Source organism: Chiloscyllium punctatum, chromosome 48, assembly GCF_047496795.1.
Source record: "Chiloscyllium punctatum isolate Juve2018m chromosome 48, sChiPun1.3, whole genome shotgun sequence".
Lineage (NCBI taxonomy): Eukaryota > Metazoa > Chordata > Chondrichthyes > Orectolobiformes > Hemiscylliidae > Chiloscyllium > Chiloscyllium punctatum.
Window position 1 is genome coordinate 26591842 of NC_092786.1, and position 22778 is coordinate 26614619.

The window sequence follows — 22778 nt, forward strand, 5'->3', positions numbered from 1 at the left end:
TCTAGTCCCAAATCCTGATCCTATGTTTTAAGCAGATTATCCATATCTCCCGATAATTCATCATGTAGTAAATGATAAATAGTACTGACGGAAGATACCCCCACTGGTCGTAGGACACTACATTCTCTATCTGATTTATAAAGACTATCTAATAACGTAGTCTTCTTCTGTATATAGTCTCGAATTTGGAAGTATCGAAAGAGGTCTCCATTAGGTAATCCGAATTTCTGACGCAGCTGTTCAAAAGACTTCAGGACCCCATCTTTAAATAGGTCCCCTGGACATGAGATACCCCTGGATCTCCAGAGTTTAAAAGTGGCGTCTGTAAACCCCAGTTGGAATCCCCATGCTCCCACTATCGGTGCATAGGGGGATGTTTTATATGAATTACCCTCATTTTGCCGCATTATATTCCAAGCCTTAATTGTGTTTAGTATTATAGGGTTTTTACAGTGATCTGTAATGATTTTCCACTTGTCTGAAAATAAAAGGTTAATAAGTGGGTATTTTACTTGAGAGGCCTCAATATCCAACCAGATTGATTGTGGATCAGACAAGACCCAATCAGCTATGTAACTTAATAGGGAAGTTAACTGATATTTCCTAAAATCTGGGAAGTCCAATCCTCCCCTTGCCTGTGGAAGTTGTAGCTTCTTCAGCTTAATGAGGGCCCGTCTATGATTCCAGATAAAGGAACCCAGCCAGCCATATAATTTACATAGAGCCATCCTCGGCAGCATCACCGGAAGCATTCTCACAGGGTATAGGAGACGGGGCAGGACATTCATTTTAATTAGTGCTATTCTACCCAACCAGGAAATTGGAAAGTCTCCCCATCGCTGGAGGTCCTGCCTTATCCTTTCCAGTAAATGCACACAATTAGCCTTGTATAACTGACCAAATACTAAGATAATAAAAATGCCTAAATATAAGAAGCCCTCCAGGGACCAACGAAAGGGAAAAAGGGATCCATCCACTAATTGGGGTGTCATAGCAAGGCCACCCATTGGCATAGCCTCCAAATTTGAAAAATTAATTTTATAGCCTGAGAATGCGCTAAATGTATTAATAACTTGGATTAGGCGAGGTACGGACATCAGAGGATTACTGAGGAATAGAAGAACATCATCTGCATAAAGGGTAATTTTATGTTTACCTGTACCAATCCTTGGGGCCATTATATTAGGATCAGCTCGTATAGCTTCTGCTAGTGGTTCAATTATTAGCGTAAATAACAATGGCGAGAGAGGGCATCCCTGACGGCAGCCCCTACCCACACTGAAGTTATCCAAACCTAATCCATTGGTAACAACAACTGCTTTGGGATCACTATACAATGTTGAGACCCATTTGGTAAACACCTGTCCAAAGCCAAACCTTTCCAATGTGTAAAACAAATATGACCATTCAACCCTATCAAATGCCTTTTCCGCATCGAATGAAACTACTACTCCTGGTATCTTTCCCTGATGACAGGCTTGAATCATATTCAAAACCCTTCTAATATTATTGGATGATCTCCAGCCCTTAATAAACCTCGTCTGATCCTCCTTTATAATATGTGGCAGTACCCTTTCTAGTCTCAATGCTAACGTTTTAGAAATAATTTTAAAATCTACATTTAACAAGGATATTGGTCTGTATGACGTACAATCTTCTGGATCCTTTCCTTTTTTAAGGATAAGAGAGATATTTGCCTCTTTCAGCGAAGGTGGGAGACAGCCCTGACTATATGCATAGTTATACATGTCCATAAGTGGACCAGCCAATATTCCTGTAAATTCTTGATGGAATTCAGCTTGAAAACCATCTGGGCCCGGTGCCTTACCGCTCTGAAGTTGCCTGATTGCATCAAGTATTTCTTGGACTGTTAAAGGAGCATTTAGGAACGATACCTGTTCCGGAGTTAGGCCCGGAAAGGTCAAAGTTTTTAAAAATGACTGCATCCTCCTAGTCCTATCTTCACAATCCCGTGACTTATATAACTCAGAATAAAATTCTCTAAAGATCGCATTAATCTTTTTATGATCATGAGTCAAAATACCCGTACTTTCCTTGATAGACGTAATAGTCTGAGGGGCCTTATTTTTCTTTGCAAGAAATGCTAAGTATCTACCCGGTTTGTCGTCATATTCAATTATTAGCGTAAATAACAATGGCGAGAGAGGGCATCCCTGACGGCAGCCCCTACCCACACTGAAGTTATCCGAACCTAATCCATTGGTAACCACAACTGCTTTGGGATCACTATACAATGTTGAGACCCATTTGGTAAACAAAACAAAAAACCTTGTCGTCAAAACAAAACCTTTGTTTTGCAAATAATATTTCTTAGCCGTTTGAGTAAGCGTAGTGTTTAGAGCTGTCCTAAGAGCCGTAATCCTTTGCAATTTAATAATAGAAGGTCTATCAGTGTTTCAGCCGCTTTTAAGCGAGCTTCAAGCAGACGCTGTTGTTCTCCCTTCAATTTTTTCTGGGTCGCTGAGTAGGAGATGATCAAACCTCGCGTGTAAGCTTTGATGGTCTCCCACATCATTGATGGGTTACTAGCCGTACCTGAATTAATTTTTTAAAAAGTTTTAAATTCTTAAGAGAAGTACTTTACAAATTTACTATCTTTCATTAGGAAGGGGTCCATATGCCAATGCTGAGGGGATGTCCCATTGTTCCTCACCTTAGTTTCCATATATACAGCAGCGTGGTCAGAAATTGCTATACTACCTATTTTACAGGATGATATGGAATTTTAAAAAATCGAGGGGGTAAAAAACATATCAATTCTGGTATGACATTTATGTGGATTGGAGTAGAAAGAAAAATCTCTGCCCTGTGGATGAAGACATCTCCATAGATCTACTAATCCTAATTCTTTGTTCAGATCCACCAATTGTCTAGATCTGGGAGATTCTCCTGCAGTACTCTTGGGAATCCTATCTATTTCTGGATCCATAATACAATTAAAGTCTCCCCCTATAATTGTATGACGGGCACCAAAAGCCATCAATTTTGAAAAGGCTTCCGTTATAAATTTAAAGGGGTGTGCCGGGGGGCAGTACAAATTTAAAATCCCATATTCCTCTCCATTTATAAGGGCTTTAATCAAAATATATCGTCCAGATTTGTCTTTTATCTGATTTCGGATTTTGAAAGGGAAATTCTTCTGAACAAGAATAACAACTCCCCTGCTTTTTGAGCTAAAAGAAGAAAAAAAGGCCTGATCAAATCCACCCTGTTGTAGTTTCAAGTATTCTTTATCCGACATTTGTGTCTCCTGTAGAAGAGTTATATCAACTCTTTCTTTCTTAAGATTTGATCATATTTTCTTCCTTTTGACTGGTGAATTACTCCCCTTGACATTCCAGGTGCACCACTTAACTGACTGATCAACCATAATCATCCAGGCAAATCCGAGACCCCTCGGGAGGAGAAACCCTATCCAGAACATCCCGAGCATACAGCATATAAAATTCACAAAAATAAAGGCTCTCTAATACACTCACAACAGTATAATAAAAAACTATTTCTAAATAATAAAAAAAAACATATTAAAGTGGAGATTTTCCCCCTTATTCCCAGGGGGTGTCACTTCCTTTCCAAAAGTCCATCATATCCTCTCCCAACCAATGCCCCACCCTTGACCCAGGCGCTCCCCAATAAAATGAGGAGAATTCAGATATAATACAAAGCTAGAGTTAACAGTGAGCACCTTACCCCTACCCATACCAACACCTGGATATATTTGGTAATGTTAATACCATATATAAACATATAACTATAAAATTACAACCTCAGCAAATAATAATTAAATATAACAATACAAAATAACAAGGGAGAAACAACCCCGCTCCTGAAGACAGAGGTAAAATGGAATAAAGTAACCACCTCCCCCCACCAACACTAACCAAAGCCCCCGGCTTCTATATACATATTATATATATATATACACACACACATATACATACATACCCACATATATACATAAAATAATAAAAGAAAACAACCCCAAGGGGGGGAGAAAATCAAATCCCTCTCCCCACCCCCCATGATAATATTAAACAGTAAGGTAAAACAAAAGAAAAAAAGTGGGGAGGGGTTTAAACCAAAACAGGGGGGAAAGGCAAACCAACATCCATTATCTCTTACAGTTTATCTAAGAGAGTCCAAGAATTCTTTAGCCTTTTCTGGTGATCCAAAGTTATACACGGATCCTTCATGGTTAAAGCGTAGCGTCTCTGGGTAGCGTAAGGAGTACTGAATATTTAAGTCCCTTAAACGCTTCTTCGCCTCGTCGAATGCCTTCCTCTTTTGGACCAGAACTGGGGAAAAGTCCTGGAATAACATGATCTTGGATCCTTTATCGATCATAGCTTGGGGGCCTTTTCCAAGATTTCTAGAAGCTTCTAGGAGTATCTGCCTCTCCCAATAGCTCTGCAGCCAGAACAGGACCGGGCGGGGACGCTGGTTCGAGCCGGGCCCGCGTATTGCGACCCGGTAGGCCCATTCTACCCTTACCTGGCCTGATCCAGCCTCCAGATTTAAAAGCTGTGGCAGCCACTGCTCGAGGAATACTGTAAGCTGGCCATCCTCTTCCCGTTCGGGAAGGCCCAGCAAACTAATATTTTTTCGACGACCTCGATTGTCGAGGTCCTCAATGTGATTCCCTAAGGTCCGGACTCACTGTTCGAGAGTCCAGACCTGATCCATGGCCGATTGGGCTGTAGTTTCGGAGGTCGCTGCCTTTAACTCCGCCCCTCCAACTCGGCGCTCGATTTCCTGGATGTCTCGGTGGTGCTTCTGCAGCGTGGCCGAGAGTGAGTCCCATCGATTTCGGGATTCTTCGATAAAAGCATCGATCTTCGCATCCAGTTTGGAGATCATTTCTACAAGGCTTGTTACTGTAGGTACATCCCCCGGGGCGGCTGTGGATGCCTCAGCTGCAGCTGGAGAGGGAGAGGGTGGGGGAGGGGGTCCTACTTGCTGAGAGCTGCGGGCTCCCTTCCCTTTGGTCATTTTTACTAAATATTAGATTGTTTAAATGTAATACTAAGCAACTTATTAAATTAGACAGCTATTATAAATGATTTGGTGAGTGTGGTGGGGGTGGGTGACCCACTTTACCCAAGTCTTGGGAGGAGCACTATAGACTCAGACTTGCTGGGTCGCCGCCATCTTGGATCCCCCCCCACAACGTTTTAACCTCTGAGATGACATCATAGTTTCTTTTTCTCAAACTCTGATGGATAGCTCCTTACTTCTCCACACTAAATTCCATCTGCTATATTTTTTCTGAATTACTTATTGTGGCTGAGTTACACAAGCTACTAGATTGCCTGCGTTAAAAATTGGGTGGGTGAAGAGACAGATGGGCCGATGGCAGGCAGCCCATGTATTGAATTTAACAAGCATCCCCCAACTCCCATCCTCAAAACCTACTGGTGGGGAAATATTAAATCCAGATCAAATTCTAAGTCCTTTTGTAATGGTTCCAATTAGACGATTTATTTGGGCAAGGCACTGTGTGCTGGAGGATATACAGAGAGAATAGTAATGCAATACTGTGTCACATTTTGTGTCATTAATTCTTTGGATTAACTGGGGAAAAATGCATTTGAAAGTCAGTATAAATATTACTCACTTTCAAATCTGATAAGTTGATACATTGAATCAGAATTGAGTTCTCTGAACCATTCTCTGAATCCGTCTGTGCTGCTGTGTTGACAGGTTGGAAAGTCAATAACTGAAGCTGCCTCGAAGAGTAACCTGAAGAGAGTCACCCTAGAGCTTGGTGGGAAGAATCCTTGCATTGTGTTTGCTGACTCTGACTGTAAGAACAAATCTTGTTAGCTTTACAACTACATCTTTCTGAATTTTAGAGATGTTACAGAGGAAAACGTTCTCCCCCTCAGAATTGTGTACATCCAGATAAATTTAGATTAGCTTAGATTACTTACAGTGTGGAAACAGGCCTTTCGGCCCAACAAGTCCACACTGACCCTCCGAAGAGAAACCCACCCAGACCCATTCCCCTACATTTGCCCCTTACCTAACACTACGGGCAATTTAGCATGGCCAATTCACCTAACCTGCACATTTTTGGACTGTGGAAGGAAACCGGTGCACCTGGAGGAAACTCACGCAAACACGGGGAGAATGTGCAAACTCCACACAGTCAGTCGCCTGAGGCGGGAATTGAACCCGGGTCTCTGGTGCTGTGAGGCAGCAGTGCTAACCACTGTGCCACTGTGCCGCCCAAAATTAAAAATCATTCTTTAGAAGATTATCTTTACTTAGAATCAGTGAGATCTTCAGTTATGTAGACAGATAGGGAAGTTAGGTTGGATTTCTGTAGAGAAGATTAGGATAGATTTGATTGAGATGTTCAATGATGGGGCTCAGTAGCATAGGCAAAGAAGCTGTTCTCATGGGTGAAAGCCTGGAACACTGACTCCCCTGACATAAAAAGCTGCAACAATAGAAAGAAAACCTTTTCTTTTTCAATATCTTGAATGGTTTAGATCCAAGTGAAAAGGCAAGGGATTGGGGACTAACAGAGAATTGGCATGGTTGAATGATCTCCTTTTGTGCTGCAACCATTTCAGACTTTTCCCAATGCCACTGAGCAGGCTTCAAAGTGGGAGGGAGTTCTGAGAACTATTGGATCAACAATTCCTTCCCACATCAGGATAGTGACCATTTGCAGAAATTGCACACTCAGAAGCAGTAAGTAATCAACAAAATGTTCAGGTTCAGGGCGATTAGGGAATACTGATGGCAATTCACAATCAAAGATGCCCCCCCCCCCGCCCCCCCCACCGTGCCCTCACCCCCATGGGAAGCCTGGGCAGGCATCCTGACAGTCCATGCAGAACCTAGCCTTAGAACTGAGCTGAACTCACTCTGATAATTTAATGGCAGAAGATTCCATTCTAGTTGGACCAGGATAGTATTTTACTGTACTGTTGTTGCTGCTATAGTGTTTCTGTCAGTTGCTGGCTGGTCTTGTTCAATCTTCAATTCTGGCAACTTGTTTTCTCATTTTTCTTTCAAATTATATTATTTTAAACATGGGATGTTTTGTATTTGAAACCCATTTAAGATTGCAATGAGAACTATGGTGTTTCTGATTCTGTACCAGTGTAATAAGGTTAGGGTGGATTGGCCATGCTAAATTACCCATAGTGTTCAGGGATGTGCAGGTTAGGGTGGATTGGCCATGCTAAATTACCCATAGTGTTTAGGGGTGTGCAGGTTAGGGTGGATTGGTCATGCTAAATTACGCATAGTGTCCAGGGTTGTGCAGGTTAGGGTGGATTGGCCATGCTAAATTACCCATAGTGTTTAGGGTTGTGCAGGTTAGGGTGGATTGGCCATGCTAAATTACCCATAGTGTTCAGAGTTGTGCAGGTTAGGGTGCATTGGCCATGCTAAATTACCCATTGTGTGTAGGGGTGTGCAGGTTAGGGTGGATTGGCCATGCTAAATTACCCATAGTGTTTAGGGTTGTGCAGGTTAGGGTGCATTGGCCGTGCTAAATTACCCATTGTGTGTAGGGGTGTGCAGGTTAGGGTGGATTGGCCATGCTAAATTACCCATAGTGTTCAGGGGTGTGCAGATTAGGGTGGATTGGCCATGCTAAATTATCAATAGTGTTCAGGGATGTGCAGGTTAGGGTGAATTGGCCGAAAAAAATGTGGGTGACACAGTGGCACAATGGTTAGACTCGGGTTCAATTCCCACCTCAGGCAACTCTCTGTATGGAGTTTGCACATTCTCCCCGTGTCTGCGTGGGTTTCCTCCGGGTGTTTCGGTTTCCTCCCACAATCCAAAAATGTACAGATTAGTGAATTGGCCATGCTAAATTGCCCATAGTGTTAGGTGAAGGGGTAAATGTAGGGGAATGGGTCTGGGTGGGTTTCTCTTCAGAGGGTCAGTGTGGACTTGTTGGGCCGAAGGGCCTGTTTCCACACTGTATTTAATCTAATCTAATAAAACAATCCTCTCAATCCCAATCTCCTGCTCTCTCTCCGTACTTCTAAATAAAATTTGCTATTGATTCTACTTCCATTGTTTCTGGCTGTGTACTTCATGCTTGGATCCTCTGATTTTTCATGCCACTTCCTCCATTTATTTTTGACGATAATCCTAAATCATTGACTCACTAACCGATGCCAATAATTTTCCTGCCCTCTCTCATCAAATCACTTTATATACGTTGAATCCCCTTGTTAGAACCTTTTGTTACAATTCTGTTCCACATTGAGGATCTTGTTTCCTTGGTTTCTTCTCATTCCTAAAGCCTGTCAGCCTGAGATTATCTCAGTATTTCCATCCTTCTCTATCACCATATCCTTCCTAAAGTAAGAAACCCAAAACTGAACAATGGCAGAGCCTGAATCTGCTTTCTGGCCAAGAGTTGACTCATATATACTGATTGCATTTAAGAATGAGATGTGAACTGTTGAAGTATGCAAAATTCTGCAGGGATTGGACAGGGTTGGTGCTGGGAAAATGTTTTCTCTTGAGAGGGAGATAAGCAGAATGTTTTGCTCTGAGGGCTGTTAATCCAAACAGTTTTCTTCCCCAGAAATCAGTGAAGGCTGGATCATTGACTGAGTTAAATAGGTGCCTTATTGAACAAGGTGGTTAAAGGTATTTGAAGAGAGGGTTGCAAACAGGAAAATGGATTTAACACCACAAGACCTTGCTGAATGGCCTAAACATGGTTCTAAATCTATATCCCTATGAATAATGGAATAGAAAGCCTATGGCTGTATCAGAACTGAGAGGGTCATACTCATGAGGGAGAGATTAGAAAATGGGGTCCTACCCCATTAGTGTTTGAACCAAAAGCTGTGCATGAAAGGAGAGGCCTAAAGAATAATTGATATTTGTCAGTGTGTTTAATCTCTCTGAACTGGAAATTTTCTCAGAGTTGCTGTTGCTGTGCTTTTATAACTGTGCTGGAGTTACACGGAACAGCATTTCCTTCGCACTTTCATCAACATAAGAGGAGAAGTCTGAGGAAATTGTTGGTCTTGGTGTTTTCAAGTCAAACACTAACAGGGGATATTGCTAAGCAGACTGTTTCTCTTTTGCCTGGCAGTGACCCTGGCAGTTGACTGTGCCTCACAGGGAGCTTTCTTTAACCAAGGCCAGTGCTGCACTGCTGCTGCTCGGGTTTTTGTTGAGGAACCAATTTACGAGGAGTTCATTCGCCGCAGTGTGGAGTGGGTCAAAAAGCGAGTGGTGGGTAATCCTTTCGATCCACAAACTGAACAAGGACCTCAGGTAAAGATAAAATCAGCAGCAATTGAAAAGACATTTTAGGACACAATGATTAGATCATCGACATAAACCTTCATGGGAAACCTGAAGGAAGGATTTACATTTTGGGCGCTGGTTAATTCTATGGGGTTTTTTTTTGTGTCTGCCCTTGTGGTTTTATTTCTTATTCTACACTGAAGTGTTAGCTGTGGGTCAATTGGTAGCGTGTTGCCTTTGAGGGGGAGGTTGTGGGTTTAAGTTGAGAAAATTGAGCATGAAAAATCTAAACTGAAGGTGTATTGCACTGTAAAAGGTGCCATCTTTCAGATGAGACGGTGAGCTTGGCATCTGTTTCAGCTGAATGGCAAAGGTGCCACGGTAGAGCAGGGGAGCTGTCTGTAACATCCGACCAAATTCATCTTTCAATGATATCATGAAAATGAAATCACATTGCTGTTTCTAGGAGTTTCCAGTGTATAAATTGGCTGATGGGTTTCGTACACTGGAAAACGGCTATATTTCAGACATACCTGTAAAGCACTGCGAGACATCCTTAGGTTACTTCCTTTTTTATTTTTCAAGGTCAGAAGTCACACAACACCTGGTTATAGTCTAACAGGTCTTTTTGAAATTGTAAGCTTTCGAGTGCTGCCTCTTTGTCAGGTGAAGTGCAGCAAAGCATACAGGTACAGAATTTATAGGCAGAGAGGTTAAAAGATCATACAAATGGTGTGAATAGAATGTCAATAAGCTGAATGATAAGTTTCTGCAGGTGATCAAAAGTGTCAGGTTTACCACACCATCTGACACTTTTGATCACCTGCAGAGATTTATCATTCAGCTTATCGACATTCCATTCACACCATTTGTATGATCTTTTAATCTCTCTGCCTATTGATCTCCCTGCCTATAAATTCTGTACCTGTATGCTTTGCTGCACTTTACTTGACAAAGGGGCAGTGCTTTGAAAGCTGGTGATTCCAAATAAACCTGTTGGACTATAACCTGGTGTTGTGTGATTTCTGATCTTGTCTACCCCAGTCCAACACTGGCACAGCGACATCTTGAGTTTCAAGCTGAAGATACTGAGTCCATTTTACACTTTTCCAACATAGTTCTTTTAATTAAATGTATTTAACAGTTCAAATCCTGGTAACCCGTTTGGGAGCAGAGGAAGGGGTAAATTGTGACTAGGTGTTGGGGAGAGCTAGATCAATCACAGGCCTATTATATTACAGCTCAATCAGGGTGTCCAAGTTAATGTGGCAACTTACACTTTTACATGCATGTAGTTAGCATTCTTGGAATGTCGATGGTACAAGTTCAAATTGTGGCATGGTGGCTTAGTGGTTAACACTGCTATCTCACATCGCTAGGGACCAGGGTTCAACTCCTGCCACAGTGACTGTCTGTGTGGAGTTTGCACATTCTCCCCGTGTCAGTGTGGGTTTCCTCTGGGTGCTCCGGTTTCCTCCTACAGTCCAAAGATGCGCAGGTCAGGTGAATTGGCCATGCTAAATTGCCCGCAGTGTTAGGTGCATTAGTCAGAGGTAAATGTAGGGGATTGGGTCTGGGTGGGTTACTCTCCGGAGGGTCGGTGTGGACTTGTTGGGCTAAATAGCCTGTTTCCACACTGGAGGGAATCTAATCAGTTAATGTTCCAGCACTTGGCTGACCAGGAATTTCTGCCGCTCTTTCTGCCTGCCATTGGTGTGTGCTGATACTTAATCTGTCGGCTGCATTAAAAATATAGTGGGACTTGAATCCAAAGTGTCAGACTCAGAGATAGGGTCATTCCCCACTGCAGCACAAGACCTCTTCTTTTTAAATGCCAGGCATGGGGTGGATTGTTCCCAGAAGGAGAATAAATTAGCCCATGATGGGGAAATAAATCTCACGGTGAGGGGCAGGGGTTTACTGTGTCCACATTAGGAGGCTGTGGGAGGTGATGAGTCGTTCAGATTTTAAATATATTTGGCAAAATGTAACCTCAGTGGTCTAACTCCCAATCCCAGGCTGTAGGGATATCCTGCTTTCTGAACGGAGAGGTGTGTATTGTCCTCAGAAATTACAAGATTAAACCATGCGTGAATGATGAAACTCAAAAACCATCATAAGTACGACAGCCTTCAAAGATGGGTAATTAATCATCGATGAGAAAATTCACTCATTCCACAATTATCTGACTTCTTATCTACCTCTTCTGCCAAATCAAGATCTTTACATCATCACAAACTTGTTTGGGTTCATTATGAAATAACAAGATCATGCTGACATCTTTTAGATATTATTAAATTAGGATTATAGTGTGTGTCATTGCTAACACAACACAATAGATCTATTTGTCTAGCATTGTGTTACTAATGGAATGTTACTGTGTGGGATGTTTTCTTTGGATCAGCTGTCATTCATCAAAATTTCTGATATGAACTTCACGCAAAGGAAATAAATCCTAAAAATTAGTAAATGCATTCTTACTACAGGTGTGGATTAAATAATGACAAAAATTACACATAACATTAGTGGGAGGGGCCTGTAAAATAAATGGAAACAGTATGTATTAAAAAATGTTCAATCCTTTTCCAGGTTATTGGTGATAGTTCACTGTCACTGGGTTGAACTGTACTCCAAGTTTATAGGTTTGGATTAAATTGAGCCAGTCTCAGCTATAATCCTCAGCATATTAGAAACAGGCTATATGACACAGTGGGTCAATATTTGTGTTCATACCTCCAAGGACCTTTGAGTACCCTGCTCCCATAATGCTCTATTTTTTTCCTCCATGTATGAGCATCAGTTTAAATCAATCTCAATGTTTATTGCCTCATCTAGACTCTGTCAATAAAATGTACAGAAGAGGCAATGGCTTCGTGGTATTATCACTGGACTTAGCTAATGCTCTGGGGACCTGGGTTCAAATTTGGTCATTGCAAATGGTGGCATTTGAATTCAATAAAAAAACTGGAATTAAGCATATCCTGATGATTATGAAACCATTGCTTATTGTTGTAAAAACCCATGTGGTTTACTAATGTCTTTTAGGGCAGCCTCCCCTCTCACCTTGGTATTGATTTATTTACATGGGATAATTGATTCTCTTTCTGGGAACAATCTGCTTCTTACCAGGAATTTAAAAATAAGTTTTGTGGTGCAGTGAAGAGTCTCCATACCTCTGAACCTGGTCTGGGCTACATCTGACTCCATATCTATAGCAATGTAGGTGACTCTTAAGAGTCCTCTCAAATGGCCTAGCAAGCAACTCAGTTGTATCAATTGCTACAAAATCTCAAGCAAGAAATGAAACTGGACTGGCCACCTGGCATTGACCTTGGCAAAGGAATAGACAGTGGCAGAAACATGCAAAGTCCTCCTTACATCTGGAGGCTAGTGCCAAAATGGGGAGAGCTATCTCACTGACTAGTCAAGCAACAGCCTGACATAGTCATACACCCAGAATCATATCTTACAGACAATGTCCCAGACACCACCATCATCATCCCTGGATATGTCCTGTCCCACTGGCAGGACAGACCCAGGAGAGGTGGTTAAAGTGTATCAAGAAAGAGTACCCTGGGAGTCCTTAACATTACTCTGGACACTGTGAAGTCTCATGGCATTAGGTTAAATCTGGCAAGCAAACATCCTGCTAATTACCATGGACTGTCCTCCCCCTGCTGGTGAATATATGTTCCTCCAGGGTGCAAAATGTACTCTGGGTGGGAGATATCAATGTCTACTACCAAGAGTGGCTCACCAGCAGCAGTACCAAGCTGCTTGGATCCTATGGATATCCTGCTGGACTGGGTCTATGGCAGGTGAAGGAAGCACCAAGAGGGAGAAACATGCTTGACCTCATCCTTACCAATCTGACAGCTACAGATTCGTCTGCCCATGTCAGTATCAATAAAATGACCACTGCACAGTCCTTGTGGATATGGCATTTATCTTTCACTTTGAGAAAACTCTACAAATAATCATTTAATACCTTCTTCAGAGTTTCAACTGAACTGAACCTACTGCCACCACACTTCAAGGGAGTACATTCTATTCTCTAACTACTCACTGTGTAAAACAAGATTTGTCTTCCATCACATGTGCGCCTTTTGCAAATTATTTTAGATCTATTTACTCTCATTATTCTTTTCCTTTTACAAACATAGTTTCTCTCTATCTACTCTATCCAGCACAGTCGCTATTTTGAAAACCTCTATAATTCTCTGCTTAGTCTTCCTTTCTCCAGGTAAGAACAGTCCCAACTCCCTCAATCTATCCCCATAAGTGAAACTTTTCATTTCTGGAACCATTCCTGTAAATCACTTCTGCAATGATTTCTCTGCAATGCATTCACTTCTTTACTATAATGTGGTATATCCACAATTGTATACGATACTCCAGCTGAGATCTAACTAGTGTCTTATACAAGTTCAACATCATGTTCTTGCACTTGTACCCTATGCCCCCATTAATAAAGCCGAGAATATTGTATGCTTTACTTACTGCTCTCTCTACCCATCCTAACACTTTCAATGATCTGTGCAGATATACATCCAAGTCCCTCTGCTCCTGTACCCACTTTAGATTTATACCCCCTATTTTATGTTGTGTTTCAATGCTCTTCCAAGCAAAATGCAACAGTCACATTTCTCTGCTATCTGCCATCGATCTGGCCACTTCACCAACTTGTTTATATTATTTTAGAGTTCTACATTGTCCTCCTTACAGTTTACAATTCTTCCAAGTTTCATGTCATCTGCAAATTTTGAAATGGTCTCTTGCACACCAAAATCCAGCTCATTAATATATATTGATACAAGTAGGGATCCCAGGAAATGGAAACACAAAGTAAAGCAGAGACTGATTAGACACTAGACCTGAGCAGACCTTGACCAAGCTTTAAGATTCTGATAGATACCAAGAACAGATCAACGATTGTCCCTCACCCTTTCTTGAGCCTTGCAAGTATTTTCTCTTCAAGTTTTTTTCCCAATTTCCTTTTGAAAACTCGAGGGAACCTATCTCCACCAGCCTCTCAGGCAGTACATTCCATAACTGTTTCTACATATCACCTTTATTTTTGTTTGGTCAATCACCTTAAAACTTCATTCTCTGTTCTTAAGCCTTTTGTCAACGAAAACAGTTTATTTTGCTTGACTGTCTCCTAGCTCATCATGACATTGAACATTTTTCCCCACAGGTGCTGCACAAGCTGCTGTGTATTTCCAGTTTGCTCTGTTTGTTTTGGATTTCCACCATCTGCAAAGTTTAGTTTTTGTGATGGACTTTAAAATATGATTTGAGCACAAGTAGAGTGCGGACTGATTTGGGAATGTGAGCAACTGAAAATTATAAAATCATCTTTTGTCACGTGTATTCAATCTTCAATACAGTGAAAAGTGTGCACCGTCACCATCCATAGTTGCCATTGAAACATAGAACATAGAACATTACAGCGCAGTACAGGCCCTTCGGCCCTCGATGTTGCGCCAACCTGTGGAACCAATCTGAAGCCCATCTAACCTACACAATTCCATTTTCATCCATATGTTTATCCAATGACCATTTGAATGCCCTTAAAGTTTACAGTAACTTAAAAATAAAAGAGAGTCCAACTTTTTGTTCTCCATTGGTACAATCATACTCTGGGCTTCACCAGCCCACACCATACAGCCACCAGAGTCCTGCTACAGGCATCCCCCAGCCCATGCCATGCACCACTGGAGCCCAGCTCTGAATTTCGTAGCCCATGCCATACCACTGCCAGAGACCTGCTCTGGGCTACACTGGCCCATGACATGCAATGACAAGGGGCTCACTCCATGTATAAGTGAGAGTCCCACTCTAGGCCTCGCCGGCCAGCCGAATCTGTAGACACATTGCCTCTGAAGATGCTGCTGCTGCTGCTCCAGGACCCACCGAGCAATAGAAGGGCAAAGGAACATCACTGTAATCTCACCAAGATTTATTCAGATCATGGAATAATGTTATTACCATTTAAGAATAAAACTGAAAAGGAAATAGAATAAACATCCGATTACAATGGTCAGCTCTTTGACAGAGGAGAAGAGTTGTCAAAGCTGAGGGGAATGGTGAAATTGTTATATAAGATATACAGTATTTTTTAAAATGGAAGCCCTGAGATTTCACTTGAGCTCTGAGGCATCAGCACAAGAGAGACAGAAAGCCTACTCTGTCCTGTCTGTCTCCTTCATCCCACTGAAAATCCAAACGAATGTTCACACTACTTCTCAATGCCACAATGACCCATACAATGTCTGTGTAGAATGACCAGTGGGTGACTCAGTAACATTATTGCAGATATTCGCTTATTGTTAACTCTGTTCAATATTGTAATACATATAAAACACACTGAGTAAATATAGCAGCTTTTCCAACTTTGGAGGACAAAGCATTCAATTCCCATTTAACACGAGGTGAGAGTAAATTAAAAAGTAAAACCCTTCATAAGAGAATTCTGTGATTCTCAATAAACAAAATAAGTTTGCAATATTCTACTGCAGTTAGCAATGAATAAATTAATTGGCAATTATTTTAACTCCTGAAACAAGTTAGCGCATACTGAGCTTCTCATTAAAACTGTGGGCACCCAACACAGAGTGATGGCAATGGAAAGTAGCTGGTAATATGTGACCACACCCTGAAAGTTCCTGCTTGTGAAAGGTTTTGTACTATCCACGAAACTCAATAGGGGGCTGGGAGTGAAGTCATGTCTCCAGATGAAGCTGCCTAGGGCAAGAGACTGAAACCAACAATAAGATACAGCTTTGTGCTCAGATTCTGATATCTTAACTGGAACATTGTAATTACTTGAAGCATTGTTGTGATACAAGTAGTCTACGTGTTATATGTTTGATTGCTGAATAAGATGGAGCTTCCTTTGACATGTTTCCAATGAATCATATCCATAGCTAAGTGGGACCATAGAAGGAGACAGACCTACTGAAAAGTTAAGGGAGCCACAGTAGATCAGATTTTCAACCACTTAAACCTTTCAGCAGGCTCTCTGAGCCTTCAGATCAGGTATGAAGGAATGACACCTGTCGTGGCTGGGGGCTGTTCCATCATGTTGGACTGTCAGTGTATGAATAGGAGATACATCTCCTCACTTGATATTCCCTCCCTTTCTGACAGATATAATTAAGTGGAACACTCCTGATAAGCTGTGGTTAAAGCTGCAGTTGCCAGCATAAAACTAGATGAGGCCTGCATGTGCAAGTCTACTGTCAAGTTAACATCTCTCACCACTTCTCTCATTTCTCTCAACATAGATAGACCAAGTTCACTTTGACAAAATCATGGAACTAATAGAGAGTGGCAAGAAAGAAGGAGCCAAGCTGGACGCTGGTGGCTGTGCCATTGGAGATGTAGGTCATTACATTCAGCCGACAGTGTTCTCAGAGGTGACAGACAACATGCGCATTGCAAAGGAGGAGGTACCATCACTTCAGAGTTGTAACTGGCAATATCAACTTGGCAATTAAATAGATGTCACCTAAATCTTTCATATTTCACAGATTTTTGGTCCAGTGCAAGTGATACTGAAGTTTAAAAACACCGAGGAGGTCATTAGAAGAGCCAACAACAGTGAATTTGGACTGACAGCAGGAGTGTTCACCAGGAACATCAACAAAGCATTGACTGTCGCCTCTGCCCTTCAGTCTGGAACCGTCTGGTAAAAACAAAACACATTTTATCTGAAATATCAATTTTCAGCATCTTGTTTCAGTTTGATGCAGCAGATAGAGTGGCATCCTGGTCTTTCTAGATGAGCAATCCAAAGGTCCAGGCTGATGTTCTGGCAGCTGCAATTAGATTTATAGAGTCATAGCATGGAAACAGACCCTTCGGTCCAACTTATCCATGCCGACCAGATATCCTAGAAATTTAAAGTGAATTAATAAAATCTACAATTTAAATATAAAGCTATTTTCACTTGTGACTTTAAACCAGCCACTAATTGTTTTAATGGCTGTCCTTTAAGGAAGGCATCCTGAGGGAAGCCATCCTTACCTGGTGTGACTTGCACATGACTCCAGACCCACAGGATGTGGTTTGCTCTTAAATGCCTTCTGGAATGGCCTAGCAAGCCACTCGGTGAGGCAGTTAGGGATAGGCAATGTTGGCCTAGGAGTTTCTTTGAAGAAGTCACAAAGAAGTAACAAAGAAGGCAGAGTGATGGAAGTGATCTATATGGACTTCATCATTAAGATGTTTGGCAAGGTAGACTGGTTAGCAGGGTTAGATTAGATGGAATACAGAAAGAACTAGCCATTTGGATACAGAACTGGCTCGAAAATAGGACACCACCAGTGACTATCATCAATGGGTTGTTCAGGAGAACTCTGGTTCAGTGGGAGTTGAGAGTGAGTTTCCTGCATTCTCAGGGCCACGTTCCTTAGTTTGACATTAAAGATGATGCTAGGACAGAGTAAGAATAAGAGGTACTGTAACAGGGATGTGTAAAATTGAGGGTTTTCCTGGAGTAGCGCAATTGTTTCCATTGACAGGAAGATTGATAACAGGAGACCAGAAATGAGATGAGGAGAAATGATTACACAGTGAGTTGCTGAATTTGAAAATACACAATTTAAGAAAGTGGTGAAGCAGATATAAATCATAACATCCAAAAGGGAATAGCATCAATACTTGAAAAGAGGGAAAGAGCGGAGGAAGTGAAACTAATTGGATAGATCTTTCAAAGAGTTGGTGCAGCCAGGTATGATGGTAAAATAGCCTCTTTCTGTTTATGTAAGACTCAATGAGTTATTCTAAGGTGGAACTTTGAAACCATGTTTGACATATTCAGTAGTGGTAGCTTGATTGATTGACACTACACCCACGAGCATGGATGCTCCTTCAACCACCAATCCTCAGTAGCAGCAGTGTGTACTCCTTCACTGCCCCTGGGTCAACATTCTGGAATTCCCTCCCTAATGGCAGTGTGGGTCAACCCACAGTAGGTGGACTGCAGCGGCTCACGAAGGCAGCTCACCATCACCTTCTCAAGGGTATCTCAGGATGGGCAATAAATGCTGGCCCAGCCAGCAACACCCACATCGCACAAATGAATTTTAAAAAGTTCCCTGAGAATGTAACATTTAGAATGGATTAAGGGGAACCAATTGATGATTGTGTTTGGGTTTCAAAAGCCATTCAATAAAGTGACATACAAAAAGTTACTGTACACATTAATTTCCAACTAATATTTTCTTACTGGGTTTCCCTCGAGGCAAGAGAAGAGGATATGATATTAGCCTGCTTGGCACACCTTCCTCATTCCTGAAGAAGGGCTCATGCCCAAAACATCGATTCTCCTGCTCCTTAAATGCTGCCTGACCTGCTGCGCTTTTCCAGCAACACATTTTCAGCTCTGATCTCCAGCATCTGCAGTCCTCACTTTCTCCTCTGGATTAATCACCCAGCAATAATACCACTGGAACATCACCTCCTCAGGAACTAACTAACAGGAAAATGAGAGGCAGGAAAAATGATCGTTTTTAGGTTGGTAGCTGTAACTAGTGGAGTGCAGCAGGGATTGATGCTGGGGCCTCAATTATTCACAAGCTATCTATTAATGACCTAGGGGAAGGTACCAACTGAATTGTAGCAAACTTTGCAGATGGCCAGTCGGAAAGCAAGTTTTGTGCTGTATACAAAATGTCTGCAAAGAAATATGGATAGGTTAAGCAAGTCAGGAAACAATCTGGCAAATCAACTATGATATAGGAAATTGTGAGGTTGTTCATTTTTGTCTGGATGAACATAGAACATAGAACAGAGAACATTACAGCGCCTACAGGCCCTTCGGCCCTCAGTGTCGCACCATCCTGTGAAACCAATCTGAAGCCCATCTAACCTCCAATTTTCCATTCTCGCCCATATGGCTATCGAATGACCATTTAAATGCCCTTAAAGTTGGCGAATCTACAACTGTTGCTGGCAGCGCATTCCACCCCCCTACTACTCTCTGAGTAGAAACACTACCTCTGACAACTGTCCTATATCTATCACCCCTCAATTTGAAGCTATGCTCCCTTATGCTAGCCATCACTATCTTAGGAAAAAGGCTCTCACTATCCACCCGATCTGATCCTCTGATTATCTTATATGTTTCAATTAAGTCACCTCTCAACCTTCTTCTCTTGAATGAAAACAGCCTCAAGTCCCTCAGCCTTTCCTCATACGACCTTCCCTCCATACCAGGCAACATCCTAGTAAATCTCCTCTTAACCCTTTCCAAAGCTTCCACATATTTCCTATAATGCGGTAACCAGAACGCAATATAGTTCTGCACGCAAACTCCAAGTGTGACCGCACCTGAGTTTTGTACAACTGCAGCATGACCTCATGGTTCCAAAACTCGATCCCTCTACTAATAAAAGCCAACACACCTTATGCCTTTTTAACAGCCCTATCAACTTGGGTGGCAACTTTGAGGGATCTATGTTAATGGATACTAAGATCTCTCTGCTCATCTGCACTGCCAGGAATCTTGCCATTCGCCCAGTACTCTACATTCCTGTTGCTCCTTCCAAAGTGAATCACCAGTACAACATCCTTTGGCACTATCCACAACTGTACCGATTTTAGTGCCATCCGTAAATTTACTAAGCCATCCTTCTACACCCTCATCCAGGTCGTTTATAAGAATGAACAGCAATGGACCCAACACCGACCCTTGCGGTACACCACTACTAACTGAACTCCAGGATGAACATTTCCCACCAACCACCATCCTCTGTCTTCTTTTCAGCTAGCCAATTTTAATCCAAAACTACACCTACTATAAACCAATAAACTAAACCAATTACAACATACAAAAATCACTTGATGGAAGACTCTCCCCCCTGCCAATAGGGCGCACTACCCACATACACCTGCATAGCTCCTTCTGGCTGGAGCTGCACTCAACACCCAGGCAAAGGATAAAAGACACAAATATTATGAACAAAGAAATTAAAATTTCACCCCCCCCCTCCCCCCCTCCCCCCCACCCCCCCATACATTAACCTCAATTATCACTGGAAAAAAATCCAACAACTTTCCGGAATATAATTATAAAAAGAAAGAATAAGGAAAAAGAAAGGATAAAATAAAAGGAAAGAAAAGAGAACCATTATTATTCATGTTACTTTGACCATTCAGTCTATTTCAAAGTCTCCAAAGAGTTCTTTGCTTTTTCTGATGAGTCAAACACATGCACAGACCCTTCGTGACTAAAACGAAGCATCGCTGGGTACCTTGTGGAGTATTGAAAATCCAGAACCCTCAATCTCTTCTTTACTTCATCAAAGGTCTTCCTCTTGTGGATGACAGCCGCAGAAAAGTCTTGACAAAAACATAATCTTGAATCCCTTACAAATCAGGGCCTGTGGATCCTACCCCAATGATCTGGAAGCTTCTAATACCTTTAGCTTGTCCCTATAGGACTGAAATTGCACTTGGACTGGGCGAGGGTGCTGGCCTGAACTAGGCCTGCACACTGCAACCTGGTGAACTCTGTTGATCTGCACCCAGTCCACCTTGGCCTTCCAGCCCAAAAAGTGCGGCAGCCATTATTTGAAAAAGCTGACTGGCTGCTCACTTTCTTCTTGTTCAGGCAACCCAATCACCTGGATGTTTTTTCCTTTGATCTCGATTTTCGAGGTCATTGACCTGCTCCTGATCTGCTTCTCCAGGGCCTGGATCCATCTATTCGAGGATTCGGCCGCGGTTTCTGACATTGCGGTCCACCACACGGACCTCCTCCATGCGCTTCCCAAGACTCTGCAACTCCTGCTCATTCTTCTGCAGCATGGCCAAGATTGTTTCCAGCCTGGCGTGGTTCGCTTCCATCGATGCTTTGATCTTTTCTCAAAGTTTCATGAACTCTGAAGTTAGATGTTGCTGAGCAGCTAAGTGCAGCGGGGTTTCAGTGGAGGCTGATGCTGTGGCCGCGGGTGTGTTTGTTACTGTAGGGGAATGCCCTGCTTGCTGCGATCTATGCAGTGGCCCTTTGCCTTTAGTCATCGTCCCTGAACACAATCCCTTAGTAGTGATTCTACTAACTAAAAACTACCGATGTTCTCCAAAACAGCTGGGATGGGGAGGGTAAAAACGCCACTTTGCCCAAGTTATGGTGCAGAGCTCAGCAAGGCAGACCTGTTAGATCTTGAATCCCCTTCACCATATGCCTTCTTAACAACCCTATTAACCTGGTGGCAACTTTCTGAGATCTATGTACATGGACACTGCGATCTCTCTGCTCAGCTACACTACCAAGAATCTTACCATTAGCCCAGTACTCTGCATTCTTGTTACTCCTTCCAAAGTGAATGACCTCACACATTTCCACATTAAACTCCATTTGCCACCTCTCAGCCCAGCTCTGCAGCTTATCTAAGTCCCTCTGTAACCTGCAACATCCTTCAGCACTATCCACAACTCCACTGACCCTAGTGTCATCCACAAATTTACTAACCCACCCTTCTACACCCTCACCTAGGTCATTTATAAAAATGACAAATAGCCGTGGACCCAAAACAGCTCCTTGCGGTACACCACTAGTAACTGAACTCCAGGATGACCATTTCCCATCAACCACCACCCTCTGTCTTCTTTCAGCTAGCCAATTTCTGGTCCAAGCTGCTATATCGCCCTCAATTTCATGCCTCCGTATTTTGTGCAGTAGCCTACCATGGAGAACATTATCAAATGCCTTACTGAAATTCATATACACCACATCAATGGCTTTACCCTCATCCACCTGTTTGGTCACCTTTTCAAAGAACTCAGTAAGGTTTGTGAAGCACGACCTACCCTTCACAAAACCGTGTTGACTATCCCTAATCCAATTATTCCTTTCAAGATGATTATAAATCTATCTCATATAATCTTTTCCAATTCTTTACCTGCAACCAAAGAAAGGCTCACTGGTCCATAATTACCAGGGTCGTCTCTACTCCCCTTCTTGAACAAAAAATGAATATTATATAAAAGAAATGAGACTGCAGAATGCTGCAATACAGAGGATCTACATCAATATCTTTGTACATAAATTACAAAGAAAGCATGTCAGTATATATATGTGTCGGAATGCAAATGGAATGTTGGTCTTTATTGCAAGGGTTGGGCTGATGGAGTATAAAAACAGAGAAGTCCAGCTACACCAGTACAGAGCACTCATGAGAATGCAGGAGTACTATATATAATTTTCATCTTCTTACATAAAGAGAGGTGATCTTGTATTGGTGACAAATTAGAGAAGGTACTCGGTGATTCCTGGGATGAAGGGGTTAGCTTATGAGGAAAGTTTAAGCAGGTTGAATCAATACTTTTTGGAGTTTAGAAGGATGAGAGGTGAATTTGTTGAAACATAAATTATTCTGAATATAATTGTTAGGGGAGACATTGAATATTTCCCCTTATACAGATGTATGGAACTAAGGGGCACAAATTAAAAAGAGGTCTCTCATTTAAGATCGAGGTGAGATGGAATTTCTTTTCTCAGAGTCATC

General features: G+C 42.1%; 1 protein-coding gene across 1 annotated transcript in view; it reads left to right on the plus strand.

The window, feature by feature from the left end:
* aldh1a3 (aldehyde dehydrogenase 1 family, member A3) overlaps nt 1-22778 on the plus strand; it is a 147360-nt gene that overhangs the window by 103267 nt on the left and 21315 nt on the right. Inside the window, exons 8-11 of the mRNA XM_072564898.1 lie at nt 5722-5824; nt 9104-9288; nt 16551-16715; nt 16797-16954. Of these exons, the coding sequence (XP_072420999.1) occupies nt 5722-5824; nt 9104-9288; nt 16551-16715; nt 16797-16954 (611 nt within the window). The remainder of the gene's footprint in view (nt 1-5721; nt 5825-9103; nt 9289-16550; nt 16716-16796; nt 16955-22778) is intronic.